Source organism: Giraffa tippelskirchi, chromosome 1, assembly GCF_054371585.1.
Source record: "Giraffa tippelskirchi isolate mGirTip1 chromosome 1, T2T-mGirTip1v1.2.pri, whole genome shotgun sequence".
NCBI classification, from domain to species: domain Eukaryota; kingdom Metazoa; phylum Chordata; class Mammalia; order Artiodactyla; family Giraffidae; genus Giraffa; species Giraffa tippelskirchi.
The window spans coordinates 54238080-54257489 of NC_137275.1; the positions used below are offsets into that span (position 1 = coordinate 54238080).

At 40.1% G+C, this 19410-nt stretch overlaps 1 protein-coding gene and 1 long non-coding RNA gene across 9 annotated transcripts in view; both read right to left on the reverse strand.

Annotated features, from left to right (window-relative positions):
• Window positions 1-19410, reverse strand: part of FAM114A1 (family with sequence similarity 114 member A1) — a 72520-nt gene that overhangs the window by 15742 nt on the left and 37368 nt on the right. For 5 of the 8 annotated variants that reach the window (XM_081525817.1, XM_081526229.1, XM_081525905.1 and 2 more), the window contains exons 4-8: window positions 18116-18229; window positions 17888-17994; window positions 15368-15502; window positions 10605-10757; window positions 2983-3106 (exon numbers count right to left, since the gene is read on the reverse strand). In XM_081525817.1, coding sequence (XP_081381943.1) covers window positions 2983-3106; window positions 10605-10757; window positions 15368-15502; window positions 17888-17994; window positions 18116-18229 — 633 coding nt within the window. The remainder of the gene's footprint in view (window positions 1-2982; window positions 3107-10604; window positions 10758-15367; window positions 15503-17887; window positions 17995-18115; window positions 18230-19410) is intronic. The other 3 variants (XM_081526073.1, XM_081526332.1, XM_081525988.1) reach the window with 1 other exon arrangement.
• Window positions 7440-9894, reverse strand: LOC145520293 (uncharacterized). Its single transcript, XR_014064392.1, has 2 exons — window positions 8741-9894; window positions 7440-8255 (listed from the first exon to the last, which is right to left on the reverse strand). It is a non-coding gene; the product is annotated as an uncharacterized LOC145520293 (long non-coding RNA).

A 19410-nucleotide genomic window follows, 5' to 3' on the forward strand; every position in this document is an offset into this window, starting at 1 on the left:
CCAATAACTCAGAGCAAACATTTTAGGAAAATCATCACAGAGAAAAATGAAAGTAGACAAAAACACAGATGATAAAGAATGTTGCAACAAAGAAGACCTATTACTACAATTATTGGTCTCTACATGTTGCTGAGAAGATTTTCACCAAGGCAATGAAAAGAGGAAATAGCTTTTAAAAACTCCATTCAACAGTGGGAAACCAAATTAGAGACCCATGGCAGTGTAATAAAATTACATGTTGCTGGAAAGACAAACATGCAAATCATTAGCTAATGTTATTAAAAACAGAGGAGCCCAATATTAAATTTATCTAAAAATGACAGTTTATTACATTTTCTGAGACGATCAAATAAATTATTTAGGTGTTAGAGGTATTGTAGAAATATAAGCGCTTACAAGAAAAAATATGATGAAAATGCTCTGGTTTCTCCTAGAATTTGGCTCCTGGATTGTCTGCTAGCCCTCATTGACGAGATTGTTCTCGACAGCTTTTAGTTAATCCCTCACCTTTCTGGCATTCATAACACTCCATCATAACTGGATTGATTTAATGACAACCCTTCTATTCTTCTCTCCTGTTCTTCTTTAGGCATTTAAATGACATCTATTTATTAAATTAATTAAAATTAGTAGTGTTTTGATAATCTGGAGATGTCCTTTAGGAAAATGAATGTATTGTATTATGGGAAGTAACAGGGTTCCATCACTTAAAGAGAGACGAATCTACCATTTCCTAAGCAAGCTATTCAAGACTGCAATTTGCTTTTTGGTCATATTAAAAAATCTCCATTTATTATGGAGCTCTGTATTAAGACTGGAACATAACACGTGGAGTAACATTTTCTATTTAACAGTTTGAATCAAGTTTCCTATCCAAGAAATAGCACTTGTTGGGGATGCAAAGCTGCCTTAACTTACACTGGCAATATTTCTTTGATGTTAGGGATCCTCTTTTTATCTGTTCTGAATGACACCCCCAATAGGACAGAGGTCTACCTCAGGCATCATGAAGCTGAAGAAAAACAGCCTGCAGTTTTTGGTGATTGTTACTCTGGAGAAGAGGCATCTACATTAGTTCATCTTGGGTCCATAATACAAACCATAGGACCTTTGATAGCTAGTGTCTTAGTTTCTTCATTATTAAAGCAAAGACAAGGCTGTCATCCTTTGTGACTGAGCAACACGCAAATGCTCAGAAACGTTGTTCTCCAACTGTCTCTTTGATACTGACCTTTTTCTATGCTTCAGTGTAATTGATTCTTCTATTTTGATGCAATGAGCATAAATCTCATTAAACTGAAGGCACATAAGGTCAGTATGTGGGAATAAGGCGGGAGATATTTTTTAAATGACAGTTTGCAAATGCTTAGAATAATACTGCCCTGAACATCTAGGCTGAAGCATTTGAGCTCCTGTGTTTGAGCTTTGATTAAAGGTATGTATCGGGCTTCCCTCATAGCTCAGTTGGTAAAGAATCCGCCTGTAATGCAGGAGACCTCGGTATGATTCCTGGGTCGGGAAGATCCCCTGGAGAAGGGATAGGCTCCATTCCAGTATTCTTGGGCTTCCCTTGTGGCTCAGCTGGTAAAGAATCCTCCTGCAATGTGGGAGATCTGGGTTCGATCCCTGGGTTGGGAAGATCCCTGGAGAAGGGAAAGGCTACCCACTCCAGAATTCTGACCCGGAGAACTAGATGGACTGTATAGTCCATGGGGTCACAAAGAGTCGGACAAGACTGAGTGACTTTCTTTTTAAAGGTATGTATCACGTCTCGGCACAAAATGCTTCCAGAGACTGGATGATATGAATGTACATTGTCACAAGTACAATTATAAATAAAAGCTATAACTTATTTCATCTTTGCTATTTTCCTGGCATAGTGTTAGCACGTCTGATAATTAGAACAGCTAACACTTTGAGCAGTTCCATGTTCCAGGTACTGTAATGTACATTTTTACAGATATTATCTAAATGGATCCTTACAATAGCCCTTGGGAATAGATATCACTGTCTCCATTGTATAAGTAAAACACTGAATTTCAGAAAGGTTATATACCTTGTTCAAGGCCAAGTAGCAAGTAAGTAGTAAAAATGTTGCATGTAAGACCCTTCAGAGGATCCTAGGAGAAGATAGCCTTGTGTGTCCATGGTTGCTTAAATTTTCAGCATAACTTACACAAAACAATGGCAGTTGCAGTGCATTGTGATGACATCAATCACTCTCCATGTACATAGCAAATGTGTTACTAGATTCTGCTCCCAAATGGACAACCTAATCATTAAGCACATCCAACCTGGAGAACATCTTGGCCCCTCTCAAGGAAGCCTTGCCTCACAAGATAGAGTCTAGCCTCCTTGGGTCGTGTCATCATCTGGCTGGAAGTGTATCATGGGAGGGTGCATCTGGCTCACTGCAGTGACTGACAGCCTGACACTCCAAGCCCTGGTGTACTGTGTGGTTTTGTCAGAACTGTACTTTCGGGAGGAAGGGTAGGCCACTTACAAATACACCCTAACTCCTACACACAGAAGTTAAAAGGAAGAAGAAAAATATGAAAAGAAATACACTCAAAGACCTGCCCACCATCAACGCCAACCACATTCTACGACTTCCAAGTGCAGATAAAAAATTAGACACTGGAGCATAAACTCTAGCCATCAGGGCCCTGTTGAGTGCACTGTGCTCTTTGATCATTCGACCAGATGCATTTGCTGTGTGCCTGTGACATGCTGGACATCAGAGAAGTAAAGGTGCCTGACTCAGGAGTTTCCACCCAGAGGAAGGGAGGATTGTAGGTCAGTGTGACCAGCTCCTGTGACAAGAGCAGCGGCACAGAGTTGGGAAGTGAGCAGGAGTGCTCAATTAGCAGGAGTGCTGAATTAGTGCCTCTCCCATTTAAAGGGCTGTGCTTATTAACAGCAGCTTCATAAGGATGACACCAACCGTTTGTCTTGCTATTTTATCTGGTTATTTTTCTTTACCTTGCACTTCTTGGTTCTCTTCAGTCTCGAATACTTTGGCTGCAAAGATGTCTTTAATGGAAATTAGGTCATTTTTTAAGACCTCCAGCTTCTCTCCATCAAGTGATGCTAAAAATGACTGAACCTGAAATAAAGAAATAGGTCAGCATAACTGTCATCTTTTCTTCTCATTAATGATGTTTACATACAGTTGTGCCCACTTCTCCCTGGTGATTTGTGGTGTGGGAGGTAACACTGAGTTGAACGTTGGATTTACTGCCTACTAATTGTGCAACTTCGGGTAAATTACATAAACTCCTTGGGCCTCAGTTTTCTCATTTGTTAATTGAATGTATTTGAAAGATAACATTGTCAAATGTCAAAGATAAATTTTAAGATGTACAACATGTTAATTTGATAGATATGTATATTGTAATATGATTGCCATTGTAGCTATATTTCGTGCCTCTATTACATTACAGTTATCTTTTGTTTTTCGTCATTGAGACAATTAAAATTTTAGTCTCTTACCAAGCTTGGTGATTATAGTACCAAATTACTGTCTGCATTCCTAATACTGCACATTCTCTACGGCTAAGTTACTACTTGTGCAAGTTTGTGCCCTTAAACAATATCAGTTTTATCCTCCCACCTATCCTGGGCTAACCACCATTTTACTGCTTTTTATGAATTTGACCTTTTTAGATTCCACACACAAGTAATAACACACAACATTTGTCTTCCTCTTTCTGACCTATCTCACTTAGCATAAGGAGCTCAAGGTCCATTCATGTTGTCATAATTGGGAGGGTGTTCTTTCTCATGGCTGAATAATATTGCATTGTGTATATATATCACACCCTTTTTAGTCCATTTATTTGTTTATGGGCATTTAGGATGTTTCCATGTCTTGGATATAGTGAACAGAGCTGCAATGAACACGGGAGTGCAGATATCTCTTGGAGGTATTGTTTCTGGCTTCCTCAAAAAATTAAAACTAGATCTATAATATGATCCAGCAATTCCACCTCTGGGTATACACCCAAAGGAAGTTTTCTGTTTTAAAGTGAGATCCACACTTCACTGTGATCCTTTGCAGGATAAGGAAATAATGAATGTGAAGAACATTGCACAAATGCACATAGCAGATGCATGTAAATGGTGGTGGTAGATCCATCAAAGAGGCTAAAAACACACCTCAGTGTCAACCCTGGATTCTAATATCTTACTAATTCTTATACTTACTAATCATGTGACTTTGGGTAATTTACTTAACCTTTCTATGACTCAGTCCTCTTATCTCTAAGTGAGAACTAATAATATCAACCTTATAAGATTGTTTTGAAGGTTAAATGAAATGATGTACTCAAGAGTGCTTATTGTGGTGGTCAATAAATTATATATATAATGAAAATAAAGACATATGTAAAATAGAAAACAAACTTATGGTTACCAAAGGGGAGAAGGAGAGAGGGAGGAACAAATTAGGACTGTGGCATTAACAGATACAAATGACTACACATAAAATAGATGCACAACAGAGATTTACTGTATAGCACATGGAGTTGTATTCAATATCCTGTTATAACCTATAATGGAATATAATCCAAAAAAATAACTGAATAACTGCTGTATTCCTGAAACTAAAAGAAGACTGTCAAGCAACTACAATTCAATAAAAATGGGTATGTAAACAAATACATAAACAAATAGTTATATGTATATCACAGGTATACACACAAATACACTTGCTAGATGTTTTATTGTACAGGAGTTAAAAAAATGCAATAAGACATATTTTTCTTCTCAGAGCTTTCAGTCTGAAGGAGGGAGGCCCACAGGAACCAACAACAGCCACACCAAGTGTGAATGCAGTAATGGGGGTGGGGGTGCTCCAAGGAGGGGCTGCAGTGCCCTTTGGGGAAGCAAGAGGGTGGGCAGGGACACTGCACAGAGGATCTTGCTTGAACTGGCACATTCCCTGCTCACTGTTCTTCAGAACTCCTCTTTTGCAACCGTCCTTCAGAAACTCTTAGAAATCACCTGGATATATGGCCAGGCAGCCTCTGTGAATCCAAAGACCAATGTGAAATTCCAAAATGGTCACAGTGAATGGAGAACCATACAAAAAGTAGAGTCTGACTAAAAAGTAGGAAGGTTTTAAATTTCTCATTCTGTAGGTTAACACTTGCTCTGGAAGAAGAGCCAGCAGAGAAGCTGCCATAGCCTTTGGGTTGTGGATTTTAAAAGTTTACTTTATTTTTGGTTGTGCTGCATGAGTGCCATGCTGTGTTTAGTTGCTCAGTTGTGTCCGACTCTTTGACACCCCATGGACTGCAGCCCGCCAGACTCCTCTGTCCGTGGGGATTCTCCAGGCAAGAATACTGAAGTGGATTGCCATGCCCTCCTGCAAGGGATCTTCCCAAAGCAGGGATCAAACTGGGGTCTCCTGCATTGCAGCATTGCAGGCAGATTCTTTACGGTCTGAGCCACCAGAGAAGCTGGTGCTGTGTGAGGGCTTTCTCTAGTTGCAGCAAGTGGGGGCTACTCTCTAGTTGAGGTGTACGGGCTTCTCATTGTGGCGGCTTCTCTTGTTGCAGAGCACAGGCCCTGAAGTACGCGAGCTTCAGTAGTTGCTGCACATGGGCTCAGTAGTTGCAGCTCGAGCATGGGATCATTAATTGTGGCACATGAGCTCAGCTGCCCCATGGCATGTGGGATCTTCCTGACCGGGGATGGAACCAGTGTCTCTTGCATTGCAAGGTGGATTTTTTTTTAATTTATTTTAAACTGGAGAATAATTGCTTTACAATTATTGTTGTATTGGTTTCTGCCATACATCAACATGAATCAGCCATAGGTATACCTATGTCCCTCTTGAACCTTCCTCCCATCTCCCACCCCATCCCATCACTCTAGGTCATCACAGGCAAGGTGGATTCTTAACTACTGGACCACCAGTGAAGCCCTGGATTGTGTTTTAATACTGATCGCGGTAGATTTGCAGCCCAGATAAGCGAGAGAGTTAGAGAGGGCATCCTTGAAGAGGCTAGGATGCCAGTTTTCTACAAGTTGTTGATGCACATTATCAGGAGTTACAGTAACTGGTGCCAAGGCTCTGAGCAGGAGCCCTGCAGGAAGTCATCAGCACAAACGCCATCAGGCACCGGTTCCAGCAGGTGAAAGCAATGCACCGTGCATGCTGGTCGCCACCACTCCCTTCCACCCTGGCCTCTCCAGAGGTCTCCATTTCATCTCACACACTCATGTTTAGGGCTCACAGCCCTTGATATGACCACACCATATTCCTATGCTTTGGGTATATTTTCTGAACAGCACTTTTCTCAGAGTAAAGAGAAATGGGTAATCGAATAAAAAATAAAATACAATGCTTAGTGGAAGTGCATATACACATGTGGGACTTCTTGGTTTCTCCATATATTCTGAGGGTAGCCATCCCCCGAGAGTGAATGCATTGGGGTTTTATGCTTTGGGTGTCTCCCAGGAAGGGTTCTTTTTAGTGAAGGACTCTTTGGTCAGCATCTTTCTGTTACAGTATCTCTTTTGCTTCCTCCTAGTTCATTCCATTATGCCAAGATGATGTGCATTAAATCTTTACTTCAATCCAATAATAAATAATAAATAACTATGTACTCCTCAATAAATATTCATGGAATGCTGACTATATGCTTGGCACCACGCCTAAGTGCTGTCGGGGACACAAGGGTAGAAAGTCTGGTGTGGGGGTGTCATTTTGAGGATTCTTGTTTACCATTTTGGTTAACTATCGGGTATATAAAATACTATAAAAATATTAGTTTTTCCTTAAGATTCATAGTACACCACACTGCCATGCCTATTGCCATCCTAGTATCAGTCTTGTAGATAGTAACGATTCCTTATCATTCTGTACACCCTAAGTTTTAGCCAATGGCATGTTAACAGAGGAAATGTGTATCATTTCCAGGTTAAAGCTTTTAAAAACTGGGGATGTCTCCTCTATATTCTCTCTCTGCACACTGATGCGATGAAGAAGACAATGAGTTCTTAGAAGAAAATGAAATCCAACACATTAGACTTGGACATAAGGGAAGCCACAGAGGCAAAAGGGTGTGGCTGCCCAGAGCCCGCACTCTCTTATCTAGATCACTCTCCAGGTTTCCTTCTGAAGTCTGTATGGACCTCTTCCCCAGGCTGTGCTCCCTACGGAGGGACCATCCACAGGGCTATGTACCCCTAAGCCCAAGGAATGGACAAAGGTGGCTGTTTGCAGGGGGTGTGTATGGTGCTTGAACCGGGGCATCCTCACACATGCCCATGACGTTCCCTGAGGTTAGAGACAGCTCAGGGACAGTGGAGACAAAAGGAAGAGAGCAAGTGGGAGGGTGATGTGGCAACTTGAGGAGTCTAAGGATTCTAAACGGGAACCTGGCTTTCTGGGCCATTATGAAAGTACATTTGTCAAAGAAGGACGACAATTTCTTTTTTTTTTTTTTTTTCTGGCCATGCCATGTGGCACATGGGATCTTAGTTCCCCAATCAGGGATCGAACCATGCCTCCTGCAGTGGAAGCATGAAGTCTTAACCACTGAATCCCCAGGGAAGTCCCAGAAAATATTTTCTTTAACAGTTTGTTTCCAAAAGCTCTTTAACTTTTAAATATGTGGTATGTGTAGGGTTACCAGATGAAGTGTAAGATATCTAATTGAATTCCAGATAAACAATGAATGTTTTCTTGGTATGAGTGTCTATCTTAAATATTACACAGGACATGTTTGTACTAAAAAAAGTATTCACTGTTTATCTAAAGTTAAAATTTAATTGGTCATCTTGTATTTTTATTTGCTAAATCTGACAATCCCAGTAGGATCTCCATTTGTATCCTTGCCAGAAGTCTGTGAACATTAGGATGGGACTAGTGCAGCCAGAAGATGGACAGAGCCTGGCTTCTGAATCCTTATATGCCAGAAAGCTGCCTGCTGATCAGACACTCATACCTTGGAGAAACCCTATAGTTTTGTTTTTTTTTTAATTTTTAATTAGAGGATAATTGCTTCGCAATATAGGTTCACGAGGGCAGGGATCTCTATAGTTTTTGACCCATATTTTTTAGAACGATTAATTATAACATCCAGTAAGTACTATTATGGGCTTCCCTGGTGACTTAGCCATAAAGAATCCGCCTGCAATGGAGGAGATTCAGGTTCGATCCCTGGGTCGGGAAGATCCTCTGGAGAAGGAAATGGCAACCCACTCCAGTATTCTTGCCTGGGAAATCCCATGGACAGAGGAGCCTGGCGGGCAAGACTCAGCAACTAAACAACAACAACAACAACAACAGGTACTATTACTAAGCCAAGAAAAGTTCTGGATTTCTCACAATGAAAAACTATGAAACTCTCCAGGCTGGGGAAAGAGAGATAAGCATGTGGGAGCAGTCTGCAAACAGAGGGAAATGCCCCCCTCCAGGGACTAAACCTTCTTCCTGGCAACATTAGTCCTTTGGGGCTGTTTGGACCCCAGGGCTCTTTTATAGCCTGACCTACAGTGAAAGCAGCTTATGTCTTTCTCCTACCATGATAGCTTTGGGGGGATATGCTTCCCTGTAATGTTTTAAATATATATGTAAGAATGGATAAAAAATAAAATGTCATTGACATTATATATGTATATACTGCTGCTGCTGCTAAGCTGCTTCAGTCGTGTCCGACTCTGTGGGACCCCATGGACTGTAGCCTACCAGGCTCCTCCGTCCATGGGATTTTCCAGGCAAGGGTACTGGAGTGGGGCGCCATTGCCTTCTCCGATATGCATATACATATATATGCATAAAATGGCAGCTAACATTTATTGACTGCTTATTATGTACTAGGCAAGTTGCAGCTAGCTTCATATGGATTATCTCATTTAATTTGTTTAATACTTTTATGAAGTAGATTATTATCATTCCCATTTCATAGATAAGGAGATTGAGGTAAGATAGGTCCAAAATCATACTAGAGCTACTAAGTGGCATTTGATCACATAATGTCTGACCCCAAACCCTGCTTCTGTAGGGAAAAGTTGGTGTTTCAATGGAAAATGGCATTTTCTAGATCAGTTTACCAGATTATCAGATTCTGATTCCATGGGAGCAGTTGTACAACTCTGTAAATTGTAGATACCTGATAGCAGTGCAAAATAATTTGTCTATAGACATGTGAATAAATTTTGTCCAGTGGAGGGATAAGCTCACCTCCTACAGAAAACCAGATTTGTGTCCATTTGCATATTCATTTCAAAATTGCTTTATTTTATATGAATTTGTACTTATTTGGCTTTTCCTTTGAACCAGTTATAACATCAGACTGGTTCTTTCATTTAATTAATGAGTTAAATACATTCTTTAATTTGTGTTCATTTGGTAGGTATCTTCATGAGTCATGATTTTGCTTTAAAAAAAATTATCCGTTAACAGTTTAACCACAAGACTGTCAGTGATGGCTGATGGATAACTAAAAAGGAAATAAACACATAGTAACTTGTAACTATATAATCTTGGGTGTGTGTGGGGGGTGGGGTGGTGTCCATCCTGTTTGGTTCTTGGTTGCCTGTTATATGGCAGAGGTCATCTTTCTCTGATAAGATGAGCTTCATGAATGTCTCAACCCCCTAAATTCCATATGTAAGAAGACGAGGCCTAGAGAGAGTCAAATATCACTTTTTCCTTCTTCCTTTCCTTGGAAGGAACTTGAACTTCCTTCCAAGTTCAGTTTCCTGTCTGAGGCCCTGCCTCTCCCCAGGGAATGTTACTGGGCTTCTCACAGGAGGTCCAGAGGATACTGCCCTGTGGCCTCCACTGGAAAAACACCCCAGAGCACAGTCAACCTGATGTGCACACACAAGAGTAATATACACAATTAAATGAGTCAATAGTTTTGAAGTGCTTAGATTAGTCTTTATATAAATGCCATGTAAGTATTAAGTAAAAACACATTTGGATATGGACACACACAACACATAAATCCTTTTTTAAAAATAAAAAGAAATCACAAGCTCTGCTGACTTCCACTCTTCATGTTTCATTTCTCTGGGATCACAGTGCGAGGGTGAGAATGTGCAGGGCTGTGAGGTAATTTCCCAGAGTTCTGTTCAGGAGCATCCCTAAACAGAGCTTTAGTGCCCAGTAAGCCAGTCCTGCCCTTCACGGCCCAGGCATTCTAACAAATGAGTGAATAAATAACCATATCACCAGTGAAACTAAGTGTATTAAGCCCTGCAGTCTGGTAGAAACATCAGCTGCTTTGTTTCCACTGGGTAGAAATGAGGACATAGCCAGTACCTCTGATCTGGGAACCACGTCACCAAACAGAGGCACAGTCCAGGCACCAACAGCCAGGTTTTTGCAGTCTTTTGAGCAGAGAGGTGGGGGTAGTGATGATGCCTATCATGCTGGCCCTGTTGGGGCTGGTGACAGGGAACAGCTTGGCAAGGAACAGAGAGGAAATAATATGAAGCCTGAGCAGCTCATCGGGCCATAAGTGATTGTGACCTCAGCACAGAAACGAGGCTCTAAAAATGAGGTATTTTAATAACAGATTTTCTTTCACATTTAAGAAAACACATTCATGAACATGCTACTTCCAACGACAGGACAGACATACCTTGCTTTCGCTTTCATTGGACAGAATTTCCAGGGCTTCCAGGTGTGACAAACCTTGATACTCATCGAACAGCATCCCATAGTGTGCGGTCCTCTCGGCTGTGAGCTGCTGTGCCAGCCTCTGCTTCTCCTTCTCTTTGGCCTCCCGTAACATCTGCACAAACACACAACATTTGTACACTAGATGTATGCTCAAAAGCCCCATTTCCTGCAAGATGCAGGGGGAGATGAACACTGACTTGGTACTAGTGAAGAGTAGGTTTTAGTCACTTTGGAATTTCTGCAAAAATGACTTTTTTTAAAAAAGGTAGGGGAGTTTTTATTTATTTCTTTATTTTTTGACCGCATCACACAGCTTGCAGAATCTTAGTTCCCTGACCAGGGACCAAACTCATGCTCCCTGCAATGGAAGCATGGAGCCCTAACCACTGTACTGTCACATTTCCCCAAAATGACTTTTTGGATTGATTTTACCCACAGTTTTTCACATAATATTGCACTTTGGATTCTTCATGTTCATATGTACACAACAAAACAAAGCAAAAATTCTACTCCCAGGTATAGGATTGGAAAGAAGGAAAGCAAAAACTGAACAGTGGTTTCCACTGAAGTGTTTTCTGTGTGTGTGATTAATCTTATTTTTTTTAATGTCCAAACTTTCTATATGAGCAAATTTAATGTACACTGGGAAAGTTGAATCTATTGTAACAGGATTAATTGCCACTTGTACACCTAGGCAGACTTCAAAGAAAAAATAAGTTGGCCTGATTTTATTTGAATTATTTAAAAATTTTGTGTGTGTGGTTATTAAACATCTTCAATTAAAAAATAATAAAATATAAGCTCATAGTATAGTCCTCACCAGATACCTAATATAAATGTAAGTATTAATATCAATAAAATGTTAGCTTATCAATTCTTAGATTGGTTTTGAGAAAAATGACTGTGAACTGACTTCCTCTTCAGGTTGATCATTTTTCTCTAGTTATGTTTCTATTGATTAAATAATAAGACAGTAAACACAAGTTGACCAGTTATTCATAATTTCCTGCACTTGTTTTCTTTGATTCTAAGCACCTTTTATTTGATTCCTCATCAAGGTTACTGTGACATTGTTTCTAGGGTTCTTTAATATCTGTGAAGAGCACCATAAATGCACTGGCCACTACAAGGTCACAAGGGGAAGATCATAAGAGAATAGATTTTGGTTTTTATTAGGTGTCAATAAAACAATCAGCCTCGTTCCCTTTTTCAGTTCCTGAGGTTGTTAAACCAAAATCCAATAGGCTACAGAAAGAATTCACCCTCCTCCTGTTTTCAAGACTGAATAAGTACCAGGTTTGAATTTTAACATTTTCAAAACCACCTCTGGGAATTTTTAACACTTACACAATAAAAGCCAACTACCTTGACTAATCTCATTGGCTTGGTTGTGGTGAAATAAAGCAACAAAGTGACACTGAAACTGCTTCCTGACTGCCCTCTTTCTGGGCTTCCCAGGTGGTGCTAGTGGCAAAGAATCCACCTGCCAATGCAGGAGATGCAAGAGACGTGGGTTCAATCCCTGGGTCAGGAAGATCCCCTGGAGAAGAAAATGTCAACCCACTCCAGTATTCTTGCCTGGGAAATCCCATGGACAGAGGAGTCTGGTGGGCTACAGTCCACGGGGTCACAAAGAGTCGGACATGGCTGAGCTGGTATTATTCTTTACCCTCTTTCTGGTCTATTTTTTCTTTTTTTTTTTAACAGCCCTCATCATCTTCAAAAATATGAGATAATGTGTATTGTTTGTTTGTCCCTCCTCACTAGAACAAAATCTCCAATTTTAACCAGTGACAGTCTCAAATGCTTAGAACAGTGTGTAGCACATGGTGGACACTCAAAATGTATTTGTGGAATGTGCTGTGGAATGATTGAATGAATGAATAATTACTGTTTGGAAGGAGGCTGATGGGGGTAATGTTGTGGCCATCCAGTGTAAACTGGCCATGTGAATCATAGGTGCAATGCTGAGACGTATCTCAGAGTGTTCCCTGGTGGCTCAGCTGGTAAAGAATCTGCCTGCAATGTGGGAGACCTGGGTTTGATCCCTCGGCTGGGAAGATCCCTTAGAGAAGGGAATGGCTACCTACTCCAGTATTCTGGCCTGGAGAATTCCATGGACTGTACAGTTCATGGGTTGTAAAGGGTTAGACACGACTGAGTCACTTTCACTTTCACTTTTAGATGTGTAATTACAAACAAATGCAGATGGCAAGTGTGTATTCTTGGGTGACACAATTCTATGAGCATTGCTACTTACTTTTTTAGCAGCAGACTGAATGCAGAGGTGACATAAAATTGTGATGGTGGCAGAAAAACTATGGTAATCTGAGAACTTGACCAGGTCCAGTTCTTTACTTTGCAGGAGTGTAAACTTAGGCCAAAGATTCACAGACTTAGTTTCTGAACTTGGTCACATTTTCCCCCACACTGTCTCCTTCTTGACTAGAATCAAATTTATATATATGTATAAATTTATGTATACATATAGAACATGTTTATATGTAAGTACAAGTGTGTATATGTAATATACATTATATACATTAATATATAGATACATTTTATTTATATATATATTGAATATATAAGGGTATCAATTTATATATATAGGGAAAGTGAAAGTCACTCAGTCATGCCTGACTCTTTGCAACCCCATGGGCTGTAGTCTACTAGGCTCCTCTGTTCATGGAATTTTCCAGGCAAGAATACTGGAGTGGGTAGCTATTTCCTTCTCCAGGGGATCTTCTTGAACTTGGGCTGCCCAGGAATGCTCACACTGTAGGAATGAAAGATAAATCCTTTTCATTCTAAGCCACATTGATACTTGGGTTATTATTACTATTATTGGTTTTGTTTTATTTTGCATTTTTACAACATCTAATGTTAATGGCCTGATTAATACAAAATCTATTTTCTTCTTCAAGGATCAAGAGGGTAATGGTCTAGCTGACTCGGCCGAGTCTCTACCAGGACTATAATATCAGAGTGGTTACATGTGGGTTATTATGAAAGTGTGTGTTAGTTGCTCAGTCATGTCTGACTCTTTGTGACCCCATGGACTGTAGCCCACAATGCTCCTCTGTCCATGGGATTCTCCAGGCAAGAAAACTGGAGTGGGTAGCCATTCCTTTCTCCAGGAGATTGTCCCGATCCAGGGATTAAACCTGGGTCTCCTGCATTGCAGGCAGATTTCCTATCGCCTGAGCCACCAGGGAAGCCCCTACAGTGGAAGAGTCAAGAAAAAATCACCTAGAAATCAAATTTTTTAGGAGCTGCCACAGCTGATATCACCTGTTATCAGTGATATCTCCTTTGTGGCTTTCTAGCACTGAGTCATGGGAAGACGTGTCTGTCCTACCTGTGAAATTTATAAAATCTTGCATCTGCTGCTCCTGATTTTGGTAAGACATAGAGAGACCTGGTATGTCAGACTCTTAAGGGGGAAGAGGTAGAGGGGCATGACTGACACTATGGGGTCTGAGCTGGGCATGTGCTGTATGAAGGAGCAAGTTCAATATTAGAGTTTTGTATTTGGAAAATATGATAAATGTTACTTTTAATTTAATTGACTCCTGTAAGTAAAGCAAAACATAAATTAAATTCTTCATACCATACTTCTCAAGGAGGAAAACTTTACAGCTGGAAGTGTGACAGAAGTCCAACCTTGGACATAGCAAGAGAAATATAAACTAAGATTCCATTGAGATAGCATTTTTACCTACCATCTTGACACATAAAAATGACAATGATAAGAACTAACATTCTTGGGTGCGAACTATGAGTCAGGTTCTCTTCTAACTTATATAATCCTCACAACAAAGCTATTAGTAGGTATTGATGGTCCCAGTGTACAGAAGAGTAATCTGAAGCACAGAAGGGTTAAGTCATCTGCTCAAGGTTATGGAGCTAGAACCTGGTAGAGCTAGAATATGATGGTACTGAAGACTGAATGTTTGTGTTTCCCCAAAATTCTTTTGTTGAAACATAATCCCTGGTGTGATGGTATTAGGAGGTGAGGCCTTCAGGAGGTGATTAGATCACAAGGGTGGACCCTTCATGAACAGGATTCAGGTCCTTATAAAAGAAACCCAGAGAGTTTCTCCACTTTCTTCTACCATGTGAAGAAGCTGGGAGAACATCAGCCTCTGAATCATAAAGCAGGCCCTTAACCAGACACTAAATCTGCTGTTGCTCTCACCTTCAACTTGCCAGACTCCAGAATTTTGAGAAATAAATGTTCATTGTTTATAAGCACCTTAGCCTATGGTATTCTGCTATAGCAGCTGAATGGACTAAGACAAATAGTATCAATGGAATTATCTTTAAGAAATTATTAAGTATGTATAATTTATATTTAATAAAGCAAGATACAAAAGAGTTGGTTAGTATGCTAGCATTTGGTTGAAAAAGTTTGTATGTATACATGTGCATATACATATACATATTTAGCTATATTTACCTATACAGCCATATCTATATCTAAATCTGTCTATATAATGTCTCTGATAGAATCTGTAAGGAGCTGTTAACAATGGTCAATAATGATTGTCTCTCATGAACAGTGGCTGGGGAAAGTGGCATATTAAAATTTCAATTTTCACTCCCTGCTATTTCATGTCTTTGAACTTGACATGTGCTTTAAAATATCTATTAAAGAAGATAAATAAAATTTTATTTACTTTATTGACTGAAAGAACAAATCACAAAAGTACATAATCCCACCTGAGATAAAGAAACAGTTCTCTCCATGAGTGTCTTGGTCCGCTTAAAACCTGGGTCACTTTCTGCAAGGACATTCATGGTTTTCTTGCCGATGAATTCCAAAGCATCAAGACCACCAGTTAAGACACTTTTACCCTGCCAGTGAGGTAATTGCATGAGATTAGATTTTTACGTTTTGTTGTTTCAAGGCAGTCAGCACCTCCTAGAATGCACTATCTTCAAATATTAAAAGCAATATGAAGTCACAATTTTTTCTCATCAGGAGATTTATCATCCATTTAATCCTATTTTATTCTCCTTGGAAGAGCATATATCATATAATTTGTAAGACATACAATGTTATAAAAAAAAAGTGCTTAAGAAAACCAAAACATTTTAAGGATTAATTTTATTGGTGTGTGTGAATAGGTATGCTTCTAAGACAAAAAATTAATAGATGACCCAATTACTGATTTTGTTTGAAACAATTTTAACCCAAGTAACACAATTATTTGGAGCAGTCTATAAGAATGTCAAATAGTCTTGCCAATTTAAGGAATTCTTTAATCTAGGGCCCTAGAGTGTAGGACCCTCAGGCTGCTTCGATGGCTCTTGCATACTTTCAGAAACTAGCAATAACTGCCTATAATTAGTATATTCATGGAATAAGACAAGTTGATTTCTACATGCTTCTGGCTCTAGAAATTATTCTATTATGTAGTTATCCTCTGCAAATTGCTTTGCCAGCCACTGTTTCCCTTTTTAAAAAAGAGTAAAACAACCAAGATTAACTTAGATAAACTGTACATAACAAATAGAACTGTGTACATTTCTTTGCAACATCTTGTCTATACCCCAACTACACAACTACAATTATAATCTGCATATATCTGTGTTTTCTCACCTTACATGAGTTTGCATAAGTTATATTTTCATATTGCTATAATATTTTATTATTTACATGCATTATCCATTTTTCAAAATTATCACTTCAATAGCAATATTCTATTTCACTGATTAATATACTTTATTAGTCATCTCTGTTTTGGAAACTTAGACTTTGTTTTCAGATTTGGGAGCCAATCAATAATCACACTAGAAAACAGTTTTTTAAATGCACATATTTGGGGAAGACTAGGAGATAATAGCAATTACACTTTGGCATAATTTAAAATTTATTTTCTCCTGACATCTTGAGGCTTACTTCAGTGGAGAATAAAATTGGAGGATAGAGGGACTATGAATAAGGGCAGATTTGGTGGGGGGTGGGGTGCTGGAGCTTGGGAAAAGGGAGAACTGGAAGGTTGGAGAGCACATGGAAAGGAATGCGAGGAAGCTGAGGACAGACTCAGAGGGCCCTGGATCATAGCTCAGGGAGACCATGAATTCACTCCTTGTACCAGAGATAATGAAAGCGTTCCATTCCATTCCCAGCTCTACAACCCTCTCAGCACATCTGCCGTGGACATACTGAACTTGTACTCCTAAAACATATTAGCTGACTCCTAAAACACATTAGCTGCCCGCTTCTCCATGCTTAGTCTCGAGTTCTTCAGGTAGCAAGGAGAGGAACAGCCACTTTTTATTTCTGGCAATCCCTGACATGAAGTCTGAGTAAGACGCCCCCACATACGTGTCCATAGCCCCCTCATCTCATATGCCTTTGCATCTGATAATTGTTGAGTTGCCTTCATCTTCCAGGATGTTATTATGCCCTCTTGTCTGTCAGCTTATGCCCAGCATCTAGCATAGCTCATGGTATATAATGAGAGCTAACTACCTTTTTTAAAAAAAGTGAGTGAATGAATAAACTGGAAATGAGCCATATTTTATGAAAAACTAGCTGTTTGATTTTACAAAGCAGAAAGTAAACCTTTTCTTCTGATCCTGAAGACCAGCTAGCTGCTTCATCTCACCTGGGGTGTGTCCTTTCTTTTTTCATTATTCATCAGTGTCTTGTCAATAACAAGCTTTTTAAGCTTCTGTAAGAGGAAGGGGCCAGGGAAGGAGCCTGCTGCTATTCAAGGAAAGAGAGGAGTGGGAACTGAGAGGTAGGGATGGAGGAAGAATGTTAGTCTTATTATCTGGAAACACATTAGAAACATCTTGGGGATGCTCCTGATTCTTTACTGGTATGTGTATATACATACTTAGAATCACTTCATAATTTTTCAGATTGAAGGTTAAGAGACACAGAACTTTTCCGAAAAACAACCGTCCCAGCTCTAAGAAAGAGCTCTCCCTCCCTGGTAAACAGAGACTGTCCTTGCAGTTGTTGGAAAGGACACTGTTACATCAGACTGAAAAATATTCTTTCTAAGCAGCTCCTTTCTTGTAAACATAAAGTATATTTCACTTTGTTCTTATCATCTTGGTTCCAAGGTTATGCATACTCTGTTGGAGAAAGCATAACAAAACCATAATCAAAAGTTTTGAGCAAGGCCATCTTTTCTCTGATGTATCTAGGTCACTGGTAAATAGAAATATCAAAAGAAGGCACAGGCAGACCTTAGGGAAAACAGGAAGCAGCTAACGACTCACTGTGTTCTGAACCGCATTGGTAATGGCTGACAGCATGCCCCGAGACCCGGAGGAAGGAGAAGTGGGTGGGCTTTCTGCGGGGCTCTGATCTGCGGCTGCATCGGCTACTAAAGAGAAAAACACCCTTTTAGAGTTTGTTTTGCTGATCTGAACTTGGAAATCTATATTTGCGCACATGGTGTAATATAGCCCAAGTCCAAGAAACACCCAATTAAACGCACCACTCACTTTGAGAGACTTCATTTTCATCATCAGGTTGGGCCCCTTCAGAAGAGCCAGAGTTTATACTATGAATCCGGAGGGTGGCCCCTGCCTTTTCCTTGACTGCTGTCAATCCATGACCTGTCAGGAAAAAAAATACCACTCATAGATACAATAGAAGCCCATGGTCTGCAGGTTCCATAACTCATGTCCCAGAGCTCCTGTAAGCTGGAGATGAATATCCTAGTTGTGGGAGAATGTGGTGATTAACAGTATAAACTTGGTGAGCCCTCAGGCGTGGGCTCCAGTCTGAGCTCAGCTTCATGTTAGCTGGGTGACTTTTGAGAAGTTCTCAACCTCTCTGTGACTCAGTTCCTCCACTATGCTGTTGTGAGGAGCAAATTAGATAAACACATGTAAAGGGTTTATTTTCCCCTCTTATTTCTTACACTGTCCAATGAGCAACCCTGGGGTTCCCAGCCCAAGATATTATCTGTGAACAGTATTCCTGTCTTACCCTCTTTCTTCTTTTCTAGGTCTCTCAGGGTGGGTATGCATCATTTATGTTTTGATTTTTTGCATGCCTATGCCATTGCAGGTGCTCAATTACTATTTGTTGAACTGAAATCAGTTGCGCCTTAACAAGCTCTTTCAAAGTGCTAGTCATCTGTTTAGTTCAGTTTCTGTGTGTGACAGCCCGGTCTGGAGATATGTCAAGATCCAAAGGCAAGCCAGCGGGAAAACCAGGAAGGGCACATAACAGTTGCCCTGACGTTTGCCTTCAGCAGTAACAGTCCAAACACAAGAATAGTCAGGATGAGGGGCACTGATCTTACTCCATCTTTGAGGGGACAATGCCTATATTTCCTGGAGCTCAGCACAGTGGGTAATCAATAACTATTTAGTGAATACAGAGCTGACCTTCCCATCTACCCTCCCACTAATGCACACACACACACACACACACACACACACACACACACACACACACAATGCTTGGCTTGATAGAAAAATAGTTTTATCTACATTTTATTTTGGCACAATATTTTTTTCTCTTTAGAGGATCCCATGATTCTCAAACCAAACAGCAACAACAAAAAACTGATAGTCTAGTGATGTCTCAAGTGGCTATTTGAGTTCTTGAAGGAGAAGCAGCCTGGGCTGCCATCATCACAGCACTCACCTCCCCCCAGAGTCTGGGGAGAAAATGGAAAATGTCACTCGGGACCTGGGCAACCTCAGGCTGTTGAAACTCAAGGCAGCAGCAATAATAATACATGGGGGGAAAAGTCCCAAGTCACAACATGATTTGAGAGCCAAAG